We start from the raw sequence: 16323 nt of genomic DNA, 5'->3' as shown, positions 1-16323 counted from the left end.
GATCCCATCGGAGGCAAGGGGACCTAGGAGGCTGGTTGATCTCCAACTCAACTCTCCAACTGCCACTCAAAGCAGAACAGACTGTTCTGATGTGCAGGAAGTCAAGCAAACGTGGCAGGGGGCCAGCTCTGCCCAAGGGGGAATTCCTGACTGAGCTCAAACACTAAAAGGAAGTGGGGACAGGCTAGTTAGGAGGAATATGGAGACAATGCCTGAGCACAAATGAGGGCAGGAAAGTAAAAATTTGGCAGGTGTTGAAACATGGAAGGGGTGCAGAAGACAACAAGAAGTATTTCAGCAGCAAGGACAATGGGAACAAAAAACCATCAAGGTCTTGGCTGGGAAAGTCTGCCCACAGATGTCCCAGAAGGTATCAGCAGAGTCTGTGCAAGTGAAACATGACCCAGAGTACAGAAAAAGTGGATTAGGGGCCACTTAAACTAGGCATCATGAAAGGCAGCAGGAGGCTGGACTAGATGACCTGCAAAGGTCCCTTCTAACCTGAATTAGTCTTGATTAAAATTCCCAGAGATCACCATCAAGTCTTTTGCTGTCTAAAGAAAAAACAAGGTTGAAGTGTCATCTCAGCCTATCATTTTAACCACAGCTGTGCCAAAGCTAAAAAAAGCTGCTGTATTTGAAGACAGAAGACATAACAATGCATACCTGAAATGGTGATTTTAATTTCACTAACAGTTCTTATCCATATACACTGTCAGATGCTGACATCTCTAGTTATGTTTTCATACACCAATATCTCAGGTGAGAACATGATGGGGCCAAACACAGTGCTGCCCTCTGAACCATATCAGACAAGCTGTTAACATCATTGCTATTACTGCTGACATCAGAGATTTGGTGGTTGAGGTTTAATTCTATATTACTCTAATAAAAAAGTTCCCAAGCCCTTACACCATGTCCATTGCTACAGTTGTAAATTCATTTAAGATGGAAAAGGCAATAGCAACTTCTATGTGGAAGCCACATTATCCTGCTGTTTGTATTTGCTAACTTCTCCAGGAGTATCTGAGCTTCCTTGAAGTCTGGTAGGATGCAATTGCCAACAAATTACGAAATATTTCCCAGAGGTCATCAGTATGCTGCTGCATTGTCAAGTGGTGGTATTTTGATGTAATGTCAAAGCAAGCATTAGAGCAAAATAGGGTGGAAAAAAACCCTTTAGAGCCACCTTCCAGTGGAGCACAGTAATAACCAATTTGAAGGAAAAATACAGACAGGTATACTAGCTCTGCAAAGAGAACAAACCAGACAAATATTAGGAAAATAAGTAAAACATGAGTATCATCAGTTCTCTCTAAAAGTCTCTTTAGTGAACCAATAGCCAGGTGACTTCTTTTACGTGTTCCAAATTCACTGTTATCTTGCAAACACAGAAAGCCAGAGTTTTAATTATTATTTTTAAATAAAGCAAAGTCAGGCAAGGATGCTGCAACAATCAAACAGCAACTACACTCTTAGTTCCTGTGCTACAGCAGGAGGGAGCTGAGCTGTAACAGCCTGTGCCTTCAGACAACTGAAGCTTTTGAAGTTCAAGCCTTTTCAGACCTTTCTTAGAAGCTGAAACATTCTCAGCTGAGTACATGCACTCATAGAAGCTTTGCTTTAATGAACTGAAAGTGTCAACTTCCCATTGGTGCGTCAGATGGACTTTTTCTCAAGCAGTGGAAACAATTGTCTAGGCAGCACTTGCGTGGGGCTGCAGACACCACTGAGCTGCTAAAATACCTTTTATAATAAATTTGAAACTATGAGGAGAGACCATTCATTCTTCACCTCTGAATCAGGAAGTCCACTCATTCAAGCAATCATCAGCTCCTGCAGCAAAACACATAACATTCACACCACTGCCACCACTCCTCCTCCAAACATTAACTCACAAAAAGCCACTCAGAGGCTTCCGCAAGCCCACCAGGAAAAGCAGCGGGGGCTTTTTTAGATTTAGTTTATGGTAGTCTAAAGTCAATAGCTAATTTCAGATAGGGAAAGTCCACTGGCATTTGTTTATTATTTCCTTAATGTAACTTACACAGACTGAGTAGGTTATAAAGGGAAAGGCCTGAGACAACCATGATGCAGCCAAAATGAAACAAGGCTCCTCATCAACAAAACCATCTTGAGACAGCATTAACAAACATATCCCATTGCATGCCAGGTTTATACACTATTCCATCACAAACAAACACTACTGTTGCAATGCTGGCACCATTATTGTCATGTAGTGGAAGAACCTGCCACAAGAACATGATCTCTACCAGGCTGATGTAAACCAGGTGCTTCACAATGGCAGTGCTGTTTCACTTTGGCATTCTTGAAATGCATGGGTTTATACCCACTCCTTCCCCAGAACTTGCTTAGAAGCCATGAGCATAAGCTTTCTGTCTCTACCGGTAAAAACAGAGACATGAAAGATGAGCCTAAATGCTAGAAAGTAAATGAACAATAATAACAAATAGAAGGCCAATTTATTACAATCAATAAATCAATAAACAGATTGCCCAGAGATGTTCCACTCTCTGTCCTAGAAGATTTTCAGGGCCAAACCAAATAAAGACTGGAGTAACTCGATCTCATCTCAAAGCTGACCATGCTTAGAGCAGGAGGTTGAACTGGAGAATTTCCTAAGTCCCTTCTGACCTGAATTATTCTGTTTTAGATTCCTGCTATGCAGCCTTCCTGGGTTCAGCTTGTGGGTAAAGAGACTATGAATCTCTTCAAGCCTGGCAATACAGATATGTTCACATGCAGGCTTCAGAACTAAAACTCCCTTGCAGGCTTTCTAGCCTTATGGCATTGAAGTGAGAAAGTCATTAACCCTCCAGCCCAATAAAATGGAACCATGATCATCTATTGCCAGGTGGTGCAGCAGCTTTGAGAGCACATCAGAGAGCTGAGCAACAGCCCTTGAAACAGCACAGGGAGCGTGGCTAGAGAGCATCTAGAAGAATGCCCAGGTTGTAACATTTGCCAGATTTCAGGGTTCACTAGAAACCACAATCACTGTGAAATTCACAGCCCACACTTCATGTCTGTTATTGGGCTGATGTATCAGCACAGCAGGCAGGGTGGCAGGGTAGTGGCATCTTGCAACAGGCATGGCCTCAGCCTGTCTCCTTGAAGTGTCTAACTAGACTGAGTCATACAGAATCAAGTTCAAAATTTGAAAGGGAAGCCAAAACCCCTGCAAAATGCCTGTTTCCTGATCACTGGTTGCCAGCCCTCTGCTGGGTGCAGACTTGCCCCGACTGCCACCTTGTGTCTTCTGAAAGCACCGCCAGTGGGGGCAGGATGCTGCATCAGGACTTCTCTCTAGAGTTATCAGTATTCATTTCTAAACTGAAAGTAATTTTCTTGACTAACACAGGGAGAAGTGCAATTAAAATTTCAGCCAAACTCTTAGAACGAAATCTGTTTTTCTTATCAGTTCCTGGCTAGCAGCACCTCTGGCTAATTGCCTTAATGAATCAGATGAAACTCGCCTTGATGCCCCACTGGTTGTACCATTTATTTTGACAAGAATACTATCAAATTACTTATGTACATTTATTGTTACATGAAAGTCCACTTTATTTTTCCCACCTGGAGAGTGCAGTTGCCAAGTTCTGCTTAAAAAAACTCATCTGACCTTTGAGGTATGCCCAGAGGGATATCTCACCCATGGGGTACTGGAGACAAAGAACTGGAAATTATTTAAAATTTGGGTAAGATTTGAGATATTCCTGATTCCTAAACATGAAAAAAACATCTAGTGTTGGCAACAGAAAACAGCAGGGGAAGATGACAGTGAACATAAAAAGGAAGCTCAATTGGCCACGAAGCACAAACTTCTGTACTTGTCACACCACTCTCACTTACAGGTAGAGCTCTTCCTTCCCTGGGTGGCTTCTCTAACAAGGGATGGGCAGAATGCCACTATAAAAGGGAGCAGGACTGTTTCAGCAACTCATCCTAGAGGAAAAACAGGACGTAACTTCCACAGTCTGCTAGGACAAGATCCACAGATATTATTTTTGTGTTTCTAACCAGTGAAATTCAGATCTACTATGTTTTAAAAGCCGGGTTTCCAATGTAACCAAGTTTCTGCCTTGGTTACACAGACCAAAGACAAACCAAGGCAGCTGGGTGAACATTACCCTGGAAAGACACTTCAATTTCCTAGGTTCAACTTTGGGTCTCATCACCACTAAAAAAAAGTTACACCTCTTGCAATTTTGGCAAACTCCACTTTGGCTGAAACACAGCAACCGACATGACTGATAATCTTCTACAGAGATAAAGGCAACTCTTAAGTGATCTAAAAGCATCCCACACTCCTTACAGAAATCTAGCATCCACTATCCTGTCCTGTTGGTTAAAGGAAAGATTATTTTCTCACCTGAAAACCATGACACTGGAAAACGTTTTTTTTTTAAGACTAAGTGTCAAATTTTATAGTGAATTCTCATTAAAGAGCTTTAAGAGGGCAACTTTTCATTCTATCAGAATAAAGTTACCCCACCAGCTCAAGATGCTTAAACATACTTGGCCAAGCTCATTGCATATACCTGTTCTCTGTGTTTGCACAGCAGATCATTTCAGCTCCCTCTACACTCCTCATCAGGAAATGGCACATAGTAGCTGAATTAGCTGAACCCACTGGAAACTATCTCACTCCTATGCAAATAAGTACATCTGCTATGAGACAAGGATCCTCACTCAATGCAAAACCTGTTACCGCTGATAAAAGCTCTCAGTTTCTTTCTATTAGCAAAAGCAAGGTGAACAAAGTAAGTCATGTGCTTTCCTGGAAATTCATTTCTAGTGGGCAGAAACCATTGCCATTCTACACAGTTGGCGATCACTGCTGGAGATCACTTCACACCATAGCTGAACTACATGAACTACCTTTAGTTTCTTAAGTACTAAACATGTAAGCCAGATGATTCACTCCCTCATACATCAGATGGTGGTACTGCACCAGTAGCCAGTCCACGCAATACTGATTTCAAAATGCAACCTACACCATTTAATGTTCCCAACACCTCACTTATTAGTTTCTGCTAAATTTCTGCATGACATCTTTCACATGAAAATTCTCCCCATAGGCCTATTCCATGATCTAAAGACAAAGCACCCTTCAGGGGTATAAAAGAAGTATTTAATATCAACTGTCGTCTTTTAGAAGTACAAAAGTGATACTTGGTTTTAGGGTCACTTCATGATTCCTATTTCCACCAGGAAATGTGGTCGTGTGATGGAAAACAGCAACAAGATTAACCTGATACCCTGATATGATAAGACAAAAGACTGATTTACTAAAGCCAGGAGCAAGAAGTGAGATCAGTCCACAGAAAACCGAACACTAAAGGTCTGGACTGCAGTTTGGCCACAACTGTGAGGTACACACTTCCTGATTTATGAGAATTTACCAAAAGAAGTATCACCAGCTCCTATCCATTCCAGTGACTGCCTCTTCCAGCACAGGACATGCTGTTACTGTGGCAGCAATGAATGAACTAAGAAAAAAAGACCAGATCTCTCCTCTTTCTCTCATCCAATGCTGTTTAGAGAACAAGCAGGAGTTCTGTTCTCAGTGATACAATTGTCCACACATGGTAAGAAATGCTACAGCATGAGGAATGCATGAAACAGTTTTACTGAACAAATTAAGCCCCAAAGTATTAATTTGGAAGTTCTGCTCTCAAAAAGCCTCAGGACATCACCGCTTATACAACCCAACTGCTCCTCAGGTACTATCTGGGAACCTCAGCCACAAGGTCTGTAGGAGCAAGAAGGATCGATGTGATGGTCTGGGAGGTGTTGTGGGTAAACAGACAAGGAAGAGAACTTTTAGTGCAAAAATCACCACAAAGCAAGAGTGTAATGCTTCACAGTGCTTCTCCTCTTCTTTATCCAGTGACAGTTCTTGTCTAAATCCTCATGACATAAGACAGGCTTGTAGTTCAGCCACAGACTTAGGTCTCTGGATGTCACGGTTCAGTTTCCAGCTCCATTTCAGACTTGCACTGTAGCTCTGGGGCAAAGCTGCTTTATCTCTGTGCTGATGCTTCTGTAAAATGGAGTCAAGCTGTAGATGTCCCACGTCTTTCTTGCCTCATCTATTCCAGTTGTACACCAATGTGGGACACCAGTGTCATCTTGGAAACATCTTTACCACTGTTCAGATACTCATCAATAATTCTCCTAGAAAAGACCAATTCTCAGTGCAGTGATGAGCTACTGAGTTGCATGAACAATAAACCAGAAATACTGTCAGCTGGTTAAGGCAAAAACCATTTAAGAAAGTAATTAAATCAGAATTAAAAGTAATTAAAAGAAAGTAACACATTTCCAAAGAGTCAAAGACACAAAACCTTGTATTAAAATTTATAACAATCTTTTTTACATGCTTTACAAATCAAGTGGAAATGGAAAAAGGAATTGCTGAAGACCCTAGGATGAAGAAAAAGAGATCTTTTTTTTTAAACTAATTCAAAATAGCTATTTTTTCTCCTTCTTCATACCCTCAACTACCTAATTTCAGCTATCATACAAGATACAACACCTGAAGATGTGCAGAGCCCAACATTGCTCGGCATGGCTGTGAAATTGCATATCTTGTAACATTTAAACCTATGAAATGTTACCACAACACACAAAAAAAATATTAAAGAGGAAGTAGGTCATCTCCTTGCAACGTTTAAGCCTTACATAGTTAAAACATTACCTTTAAGACCAATACCATTTTAGATCATTATACATTAAAACAGGGCATTCATATTTACACATGTAAATAAAGTAGTATGCTTGTTTTTCATACTTATGCTCCATTATCTCCTGCAATCTAATACACAGAATGCCTTCCAGGCTATACCCAAAAAGAAATAGGTTTGTGGTGGTGTTTTTTTTTTTCCTCCCAGTCATTTCAAAACACTATCACTTCCACAATTTCTCAACCAGCTGTGCTGTTTCCTCATTGGGCGACTTTTGTTTGGGTGATTCTGTACTACAGCAAGAACATTCAAGATTGCTTAAGCTGCCAACAGCTAAACATGAAGTGTCAATTGACATCAAAACCAAATCCAAAGTATAGACGATAATCTCCCAGTGTAAATATATAAGAGGCATTGGGTTTATTTTTTTATTTAAAGAAACTGTGCAATAAACAAAGTCAGCCAGCCAGCATGGAGACTTCGATCTGCAACTGTGTTTGGGTTCCAGCTGTTTTTAATAAATGCTTGGCTCACAACATCAGACCACATCATGCCCATACACTGCTGGAAGAGAAAAGGGAACTGGCAGCAGGTTGTGCCAGACCTTACCTGTCCTACACCACATCATTTAAAGGATTCCAACCCAAGGAGAAACATACCTTTCTATGGAAGTGCCTTCAACATTTTAAGACTTCTCTTCCATGTTTATTCTACTCGCATGCATCATGCAGATTATCACGTCCTAGTTCAAGGCACTGCCAAAATCTACGTCTCTGCCAGTGCCTAATCCATTCAAGCCCCTGACTCCTACGCCTAAGATGTTCCAAGGCACGTAGAGATGACAATCCTGTTGCACAAGTGTAGATTAGCATCCAAAAAGGCATCTGCATGAAGAAAGAGAAAACCAGTCAGGCTATACTGGTTAACACTGACACAAACAAGACACAAAGTTCAGACTACATGAGAACATGCCAACTCTCTCCAGTAACTCAGCTGTGGCCAGTCTGGACTGACCAACTGTTAAGATGGGCTAAAAATGGATTTCAGAAAAGCCATTACAATAATGATCACAATTGGTAGTCTCTGAATGACCTTAAATGAAGAAGTATCTTGCAAGAGAGTATCAGTCCTGATGTGGCAAGATGATTCTTTCTCACACTGCATAATCACTACACTGACCTGCTTAATTCTTACGTTTCCACTTACCTCACTATCTAGCATTATGTCCCCAGCTGTAGTTCAGCAGCAAATTTAACAAACATCTGAAACCCCTTATGACTTTACATATGCATTTACATAACTGCTTCACCAGTGCTCAACCACCAATTACGCTTTCATACCATTTAAAAAAAGCAGCACACCACAGTACAGAGAAGCTGAGTGATGTACTTACAACTTTCTCTGACTGGCTGTTAATGAACTACCTTGCTACATGTTAAACAAAAGCTCTCAATAGGAATAAGGAGCATCATGTAGCAGACTTAAGCCTTTTACCTTACCATTCTCTTCTTATGCCTTCAGTTTATCCTCACGGGTATTAAACCAGCTCCTCCCAGAGCTACACCTGAATACTGCAGGCAGACTCAGAATTTTTTACTATTATATTATTTTAATAAAAGAAACTCCAAACAGTCAATACACAATTTCATGCCTCTTGACTCATGGAGCATAACTCATGATACAGAAAGGACCGGATTTTCTGCAAGACCGCCTTTGAAAGCTTCCCCACCTGGTGAAATATTAAATATGACCAATGTAAATGACAAAAAAGGCTCAGAGGCAGCTGGGGAGAATGAATCAATGAACCAATTTCACTTTAGACCAAAATGGCTTGGGCAAGTGACATGCACCACAGCTACATTACTGAAAAGGTTCATTAATTCTTCAAATGGACTTTTCAAACATGCACTCCGAGTCTAAGAAGGAAAGAGACATCACCTTTCAAAGCTTTCAAGACAGACTGATGGCACAGAGAGGAATAAGTAGAAGCCCCCATAGGATAAATGGCAGCAAACGGCACTTTCATTACTCTCTTCAAATGGCAAAGTTTTTTTACTTGCTGACTAGAAGACAAAGACTTTACCTGCAGACTGTTACAGATAGTAAGAGTACACCCAATTAAGAAATCTCAGAAGTGACCTTGCATGAAAGGATAAAGGCAACAGTATTGTTGCCTGGAGACTTCACTCACTAGAGCAAAGAGCTCACAGCCTGATATAAACAACATCCGTAAGTGAAGAGTCTGATGTAATGTTACTTAAAACTTGTCTTTCCCTGTCATTCTGTTAAGATAGTCCCAAGAGGACTTCTCTTGCAAACTGGTTACATCTAATTTAACCTAAATTAATAGGAAACAAACCAGACCAAAAAAAAAAAAAAATAAAATAAAAAAAATAATAAAAAAAAAAAATCGAAAAACCTCAATTTAACTGCCCTTAGCAATACTGTAGAATTCACTCAGTGGTAAAGCAAAAGTTGGACAAAAACTTATACAAGGTCTTGAAGACAGACTGTATTAGACAAGGTATGTATGGTCAACTATCTGACTTCAAGTGACTTGATTCCTGGTTTTTTTCCCCTTTTGGAAGAAGAGGGCTTCGCTGACTATATATTTCCAGTTGATATAGAACCACTCTCCCATGAGCTGACACAGATGAGGGGATTGAAGCATGAAGTCTGTTGAAGCAACACTTAATTGATCTGATGAATTCTGCACTGCAGCTTTTCTACTCCAAACCCCTGGATTCAAATCTTTTATTTCAATCACAAGCAAAACAACCTCACACAACATGTTTCTTGCATGCAACTCCCCTCCTCCCCCTAAACCAGCACAAACCACTGTAGTAACAACTTGATTTGTGTCAACAGGCTGTTTAAGGGAAACCAGGATTGGAAAACAAGTCCAGACATCTTGCCCTCAGAAAAATCAAACTTGTGTAGGCTGGTTGAATGACATACTTCACGTGGAATGCGCACTACTTTATGCAATATGAGTGACAATCATTTGTGAGTGCATGAGTAGACAGATTTTTATTTATTCTTCCACTTAACACTACGTGTCTCTCTTCACGGCGCCCGCCTGCTGCCTTCTCTCTTCATCGATGGCAAGCTGGACATTAAGTATTATTTACAGCAAAAACATTACCTTGTCACATGTTCCTTGCCAGTTGATGAATCTGAAATTGTCAGCTTATGAGTATTACACCATTGTCAAAGAGACGTTCATTTTACTTTTCTGTACAGCTTCCACAAAAACATGGTGAAGAAAATGCAGGTTAAGAGTTGACACGGAATTCCTGAATGCTCGTTACTGGCATAGGTTCTTCTTTGGGCAATTTCTAGAAAAGAACTGTCCAGTAGATTCCTCTTGACACTTTGCACCTATAGCAGATCTGTGGACTACTGTACTTCTGAAATACAGACATCCTGGAAGGAAAATTTAGGTTAAACACATATCCAGACTACACATCCTCTACTCTCCTTGCAACTCTGCCTGAGGAGCCACAAATGACGCAATAAAACTATGTATTTCTGGTGAAAGAGAATGTTAGAGGTTATGGACCTGGGACTGAAGTGTAAAAACACACTTCAAGCCATTCTAAAATGAGACATTCAAACTAGTAGAAAGTTTTAAAAAATCTTAGATAAAAACTTATCAGAGAAGGCACAATCAAATACATACATTCTTCCCTTTTGGTCTTTCATGGAGATAGGAATTGGACACCATCCACTTTAAAATCTCATTTGTACCTATCATGTCTATAAGCAAACCAGTAAAAACCCAAAAGTAGTCAGAGAAAAACACAGCCTTACCTGGCATGTTTTTCAACAGTAGATCCAGAATGCATCAATAGGTTTCTTTCATATCTCTTAAGCACCGAGCTGGGAGAGGCCCAACTGCACAGCTAAAAGCATCAGCAAAGCTGAAACTGAATACCCAGACCTGTGAAGAACAGAAACGAGGCCCAAAGGGTTGAATTGTTACTTCTTCATTCAGTGGGAAAACAGAAGAGAAAAACATCTTCCTTTCAGCATCAGTTCACTTACATCACCTGTTTGTAGCAGCAGTATAAAATACAGCATTTTTATGATTATTTAACATTTTCAGTTAATAATGAATAGGGTAACAGCAGATAGACAAGTTGTTGGCCATTAGGAAGGCACTTAAAAAAACTGGAATTTTTTTGAAAGTCCGTTCTGATGGACAGGAAGAGGAAAAGACATCACAAATCAACACTTCGGTGACTTTAGTTCACAGAATTCCCCTATCAAAGGTTTCAGTCTTCAGATTTCCTGGAGGTTTAGAGAGAAAGAGCCAAAGACAACAAAGATACTACACACCTAATCCTGCTGAGATGTATGTTACAACAGAGTAAGCAGAGATTTTTTCTTCTTTTAGAACAGCTTCTGCAACTGCAAGTTGCACACCTTCATTTGTACTGGAAAATGTGTGAAATTTTGACTATTAAGTGTAAACATTTATTCCAGGAACCATCAATTTCTCTATTATGATACAACAGAATCTATACTAAAGCAAAGGTAAACTAATCTTTCTCTGAAACAGAAGGCAACTTGCAAAGCGTTTTTGAACAGCAGCAAGCACACCAAACGCCCACACACTCAGCAGTCACTATGTGAATTAATTTTTAACACATCAATCTTCTTCTCAGGCTATGGTGAGATCTGTGTCGCCAGCATGCTGAACCTCAGCTTCACAGTTTTAAGTACCAATGATGCCACACCAAAAAAAAATGTGCTGAAGACTTTTGAACTCTCAGTACATTACTTCCAGAAGCAGCAATAGTGAATGCCAAGTAGAGATAAGACAGCCCTGTTTCAGAGTTGTCTTAGATCATCCAAAATCAACACTGCTCAAAACACACACATTTTGTGCAATTATGCCCTCTTTCATTAAGGAAATTCCTGACAGTGCCACACCCTCAGATTCAGCAGCACTGGTATCAGCAGACAGGCATAAAGTAGATGTGCCACCAGTCACCTCCAGAACTTAGATATCCATCTTTCATACATGTTGAGTAAGGAATAGGGGGATAAGCTACACTACAGCTATCAAAGTAGGCCACTCTCGACGTTGGAATTACTCCCTCTTCCAACTCCTATGAAGAACTCTAATCTACTTAGTCATGATGTATTATTTATAGCTGTCTCCTCTGCTTGGAGCTAGCTTTGAACGTATTTTTTCTGGACTGAAAGGATCTGAACCACACAAATATCAGTGTAGAACATTAAGGCTTCCAACAGGTTGTACCTCAGGCTTCACATCACTACTTATTTAATTTAGGCATTAAGAAACATGGTCATAATTCAGCAAATCCTCAATAAAACCGTTTAATGAGTGGAATCACAGTAACTAACTCATTTGCCCAAGGCCACTAAAGTGGTAGAATTGAAGCCAGTACATTCACAGAATCCTTTAGGTTGGAAAAGACTTCTAGGATTATCAAGTCCAACCTCAATCCTACCAACTGCCGTGTTACCACTAAAGTATTTTCACAAGTTCCACACTCACATGTTTTCTGAACGCTTCCAGGGACGGTAATTCCACCATTTCCTTGGCCAGCCTGTTCCAATGCTTGACAACCCTTTCAGTGAAGAAATTTTTCCTAATACTGAATCTAAACCTCCCCTGGCTCAACCTGAGGCCATTTCCTCTCATCCTGTCACTTGTTACCTGGGAGAAGAGACTGACTCCCACCTCACTACAACCTCCTTTCAAATCTCCTGGCTCCCAAGACTAAACAATGCTTATCTTCACTTATGAAATTAAAAAAAAAATCATTTGCCTTTAACTTGTCATCAAGGTGCAACAACAGCAGATCCATGGAGACTCATTCTTGGTGCTTTCTGTGTACTGTGTGGAAGCACATCACTTGTACTAACACTCCATAACGGAGCACAAGGCAAATATCTCTGAAGGACATTACAAACACACACATATATTCCTCAGATGCAAAAGCACTACTTCTCTTGTCTTAACCCAGGATTTCAAAATACAGAGAAGCAGTCCTATTATCACTCATTGAACAGCTTTGTTAGTAGAGAATAAAGCTGACTTTCTTACCCAATTCCTAGTGAAAACAAATGCTAAATGAGTTTTCTAGCACCATTAAAAATCTTGGTACTTTCAAAGCATTCCAACTCTTGAGATGATGGGATCTGCACCAATATTCACCCATGTGACATCAAATAGTTTTCCCATCCCACCTCTTGATTTGTTGAGAACCTTGACTTAGTGATGACATGTACTGCCATCTTGTGTTATGGCTCAGAACTGAAAAGGTCTGAAAAGTTGGGTTTCACAAACATCCAGCTTCCACTGTTTTAACAGCAGTTTTTTTCCCCAGTCACTGTGCTACATAAGAAGCCTCTCCAGTCTTTTATATATATACATACATACATAAATATATATATATATATATACACACACATATATTAAAAAAAACTAAGATCTAACTCAGGCTGCAACAGACGCAAGCCTCCACAATCCCATGGAATAAAGAGGACAAAGTTCATTCTTCTCCACTAACTGGTGCAGGTATTTTCAACAGCACACAGTTTTGCAGGGACAGCTGGTGCTAAGTGGTATAGATATTTACCTTTTAGGTTTGAGCTGCTCTTCCTCCAGCACAAACAAATAAATCCACAGGCTACAATACTGCATTGCTAAAAGAGTGAGGCTAAGCTATTCAACTTCAAGGTGAAAAAGAATAATAGAAGTTGTCCCTTTTATGTCCTGGGACTATCTTTTGAGAGGAAGTATTGTTCTCAAAATGTCTACAAGAACAGACTAAGGGTTTGTTGACCTACAATGGCTGAGTAGAAGCTGAGCAAGTATATTCTGTACCAGCAGCACACAACGGGATAGGAGCTCCAGAATTAAAAAGAAGGATGTGAAGTTGTGTGGATCACAGAAAAATATGCATTAACAAGCAGAAGAAAGAAAACTGTGGAATGGTTCTGGAAAAGGATATTAATGGGCTTTGAAGCTGTATTGTACTTTTAAATACGTGCTGAGTGGAAGTTCCTTTTTCTTAAAAAAAAAAAAAAAGAGAAACAAAAAAAGAAAAAAAGAAAAAGAAGATGACCACCTTACAATATGGTATGGTCATCTAGAAGTAAAAACGATTCTGTAGTCTTCATTCTGAAAAGAGTATCAGAAAAACTTCTACAAGTGCACTATCTTTACACAGATCAAATTCCTACATGACCCATCTTCTTTCTCACTGGGCATACTATGCAACTGTAAATCACTACACTGTTAACTATTTACATGACAGTAGCACTGACCCTACCTACTTCACTTCTGCACTGACATTAAATTGGAAATTTCTGTATTATCTTGTTTATCACCAATTATCCACTGAAATAGAAATATTAAAGTAATTCACAGAAACTTAATTCCAGCATTCAGCAGGAGCCTTTCTCATTCTAGGAGACAGCAGTTTTCCTATCATGTGAGCTGGCAAACAAAGAATATGCAAAAGTTAATTAGCATTCACTGACCAATTCTGACACACAATGAAATTTAGTTTAGAAAACTTTTTTTTTGTATGTTTCTTTCTTCCCCTTCCCCACCCAAGCAGGAAAAAAGCAAGACACAAGTCGTCTGCCATACTAATGTATTCCATCTTTCAAAAAGAAAGACATGATTTTAATATTACTTAACAATATGTTAAAAAAGTAGCCAGTTAGGCTTCAGTGTTAATACAATTATACACTCTATAACAGATTTGATAGTGTGAGTACTGTTCTTTTTTAAATTTTCTCATTCTGCAAGTATTCTTACACAAGCTGGCTACAAGTCAGGAAAAAAAAATCAAAACACAAATAGCGTAACTTGTACACTCTTAAACAGTAGATTGTGAAAGAATTGAGGGAATACTTGTCCCATAAGAGCCTCTTTTTCATGAAGTCATGTCAGGAGAATTCTGGAGCAGATGAAAGCACAACTGACTAGGTCCATTCCTTTGTCAGGAGTCAGAATGACAAAACATAGCTAGATGCAGAAGTGACAGGAGCCACTGCAGATGATGCAACCTAGTATTTTGGCCTCCACCCAAGCCTAAGCAATTTAAAGTCTTTGAGGCCAAGGCATTCAGAAGGAGATGGAAAAGAGCTATTGTTCCAACTCCAACGGCATACAGCTACAATCAAGTAAGTCTCACTCACAGACTACAAGCACACAAGCTAACAAATTCAGGTAGAAAGTGGCAATTTTTCAGTCCGCAAGAATTATCAGGCCAAAGGGTTCAGTGCAGATCCACACAGCACTGGGGACAAGGCAAGGCAGCACTGGCTCAAGACCAGATAAGCTCTCAGCACAGCAGGACAGATAAGTGGAGTTGTCGTTCATTGATTCCTGCAGGGTTCCCTCCCCATCTTGTGTCATTTCAATGTGCAGCAAAGGTGGTTTTTTTCAAGCTAAAATTGGACCAGTTGATGGAAAGTCTCTGCCTTGTCTGTCTGGCAGAATCCAAGCAGAATCTGAAAAGAAGAAAGTGAGAAACTAAAATCAATATACACAAAATCAAAACTCCTGTGTTATCCCTCTTTTGAAGAGTAGCTCTCATTCAGAAAGACATAACCTCTTTAAAAAATCATGCCTGAAAAAAATCACTTGTCCATCACTCAAATACATCATAAACCAGTTACTTTAAACACCACTGTATTATCAGGAGGAAGCGAAGGAGGTAGCAAGAAATGCTGTGTATTTAGTGGTACAGAAGTGAGTTAACCAGAAACAGAGATGGCATCACTGTATTCACCAAAAACCTTTGAAAGGCTACCACTTGAATGAGTGGTAGGTAGTGTGTAAAGCAGCATCACCAATGGCATGGGACACTGTTGCTTCTCTCCTTAACACAGAGAAGTTACATGTGAGACAAAGACCTAGGGAAAGGAGGCCTGCCTATAATACAGTAGATAACTAGGTCTGGAAAAACACCTTTAGAACAAAAATCCATCTATTCTCTTTCACTGAACACAATTTATGGAAGAACACCAGAAAAGGCTGCCACATGCAAGCCTTTCAGTGACTGTTAATTCATGCTGAAGAACTTTATCGAGGCAAGGTGTAGCTGATTTAGGCTAAAGGCTGCATGACTGCATTTAAGTAGTGTAAACCTCTCTTGAAAGCTTTACTGCTTCTGTAATAACTGAAAGCCAAAAAAGGGGAGCAGACAGAAGGACCACAATTCAACAGGTACAGTGGAAGGTTAAAAACTAGGCTTATTTTGTTCTTTCTGTGCTAAAGTTAGAAGGATTTTGCAATATTAATCCTGATGTCAGAGTGTAATTAAAGTATCCATCTATTATGCCACTACAAGTCAAGAAGAAAAGATGATGAATGAACAAACTATCAGTAAAAAGTATGAATTCAGTAGGCCTGTGCAGCTCATTGCCAGGTTACTAAAACAAGCCACGTTACTAGCCTTCAAAGTGTTATGCTGAGAATTATCAAATTATAGAGAAACCTATATATTAAAAGTACCTTCATGGCATTAAGTACATGTTTTTCTCCCCTAAAACAGCATCAATCAGGGCTTTTCAGAAACCTTTTCTGAGCAGATATACACAAAAAAAATGGACAGTT

The 16323-nt window shown here is 39.8% G+C and overlaps 1 protein-coding gene and 1 long non-coding RNA gene across 5 annotated transcripts in view; both read right to left on the bottom strand.

Annotated features, from left to right (window-relative positions):
* Positions 1-2897: 2897 nt before the first annotated feature.
* Positions 2898-12370, bottom strand: LOC116786416. Its single transcript, XR_004356919.1, has 4 exons — positions 10524-12370; positions 9856-10136; positions 7370-7594; positions 2898-6201 (listed from the first exon to the last, which is right to left on the bottom strand). It is a non-coding gene; the product is annotated as an uncharacterized LOC116786416 (long non-coding RNA).
* A 1471-nt stretch (positions 12371-13841) lies between these two features.
* The window catches only part of FAM193A (family with sequence similarity 193 member A), a 45742-nt gene continuing 43260 nt past the window's right edge, over positions 13842-16323 (bottom strand). For all 4 annotated transcript variants that reach the window (XM_032686477.1, XM_032686478.1, XM_032686474.1 and 1 more), the window contains one exon: positions 13842-15215. In XM_032686477.1, the coding sequence (XP_032542368.1) occupies positions 15122-15215 (94 nt within the window). In that variant the 3' untranslated portion in view covers positions 13842-15121. The remainder of the gene's footprint in view (positions 15216-16323) is intronic.

The sequence above is a fragment of the Chiroxiphia lanceolata genome, chromosome 4 (assembly GCF_009829145.1).
Source record: "Chiroxiphia lanceolata isolate bChiLan1 chromosome 4, bChiLan1.pri, whole genome shotgun sequence".
In the NCBI taxonomy this organism is placed as follows: Eukaryota; Metazoa; Chordata; class Aves; order Passeriformes; family Pipridae; genus Chiroxiphia; species Chiroxiphia lanceolata.
Note: the sequence above shows the minus strand (reverse complement) of the source record. Positions and strands in the feature narration are given on the sequence as shown.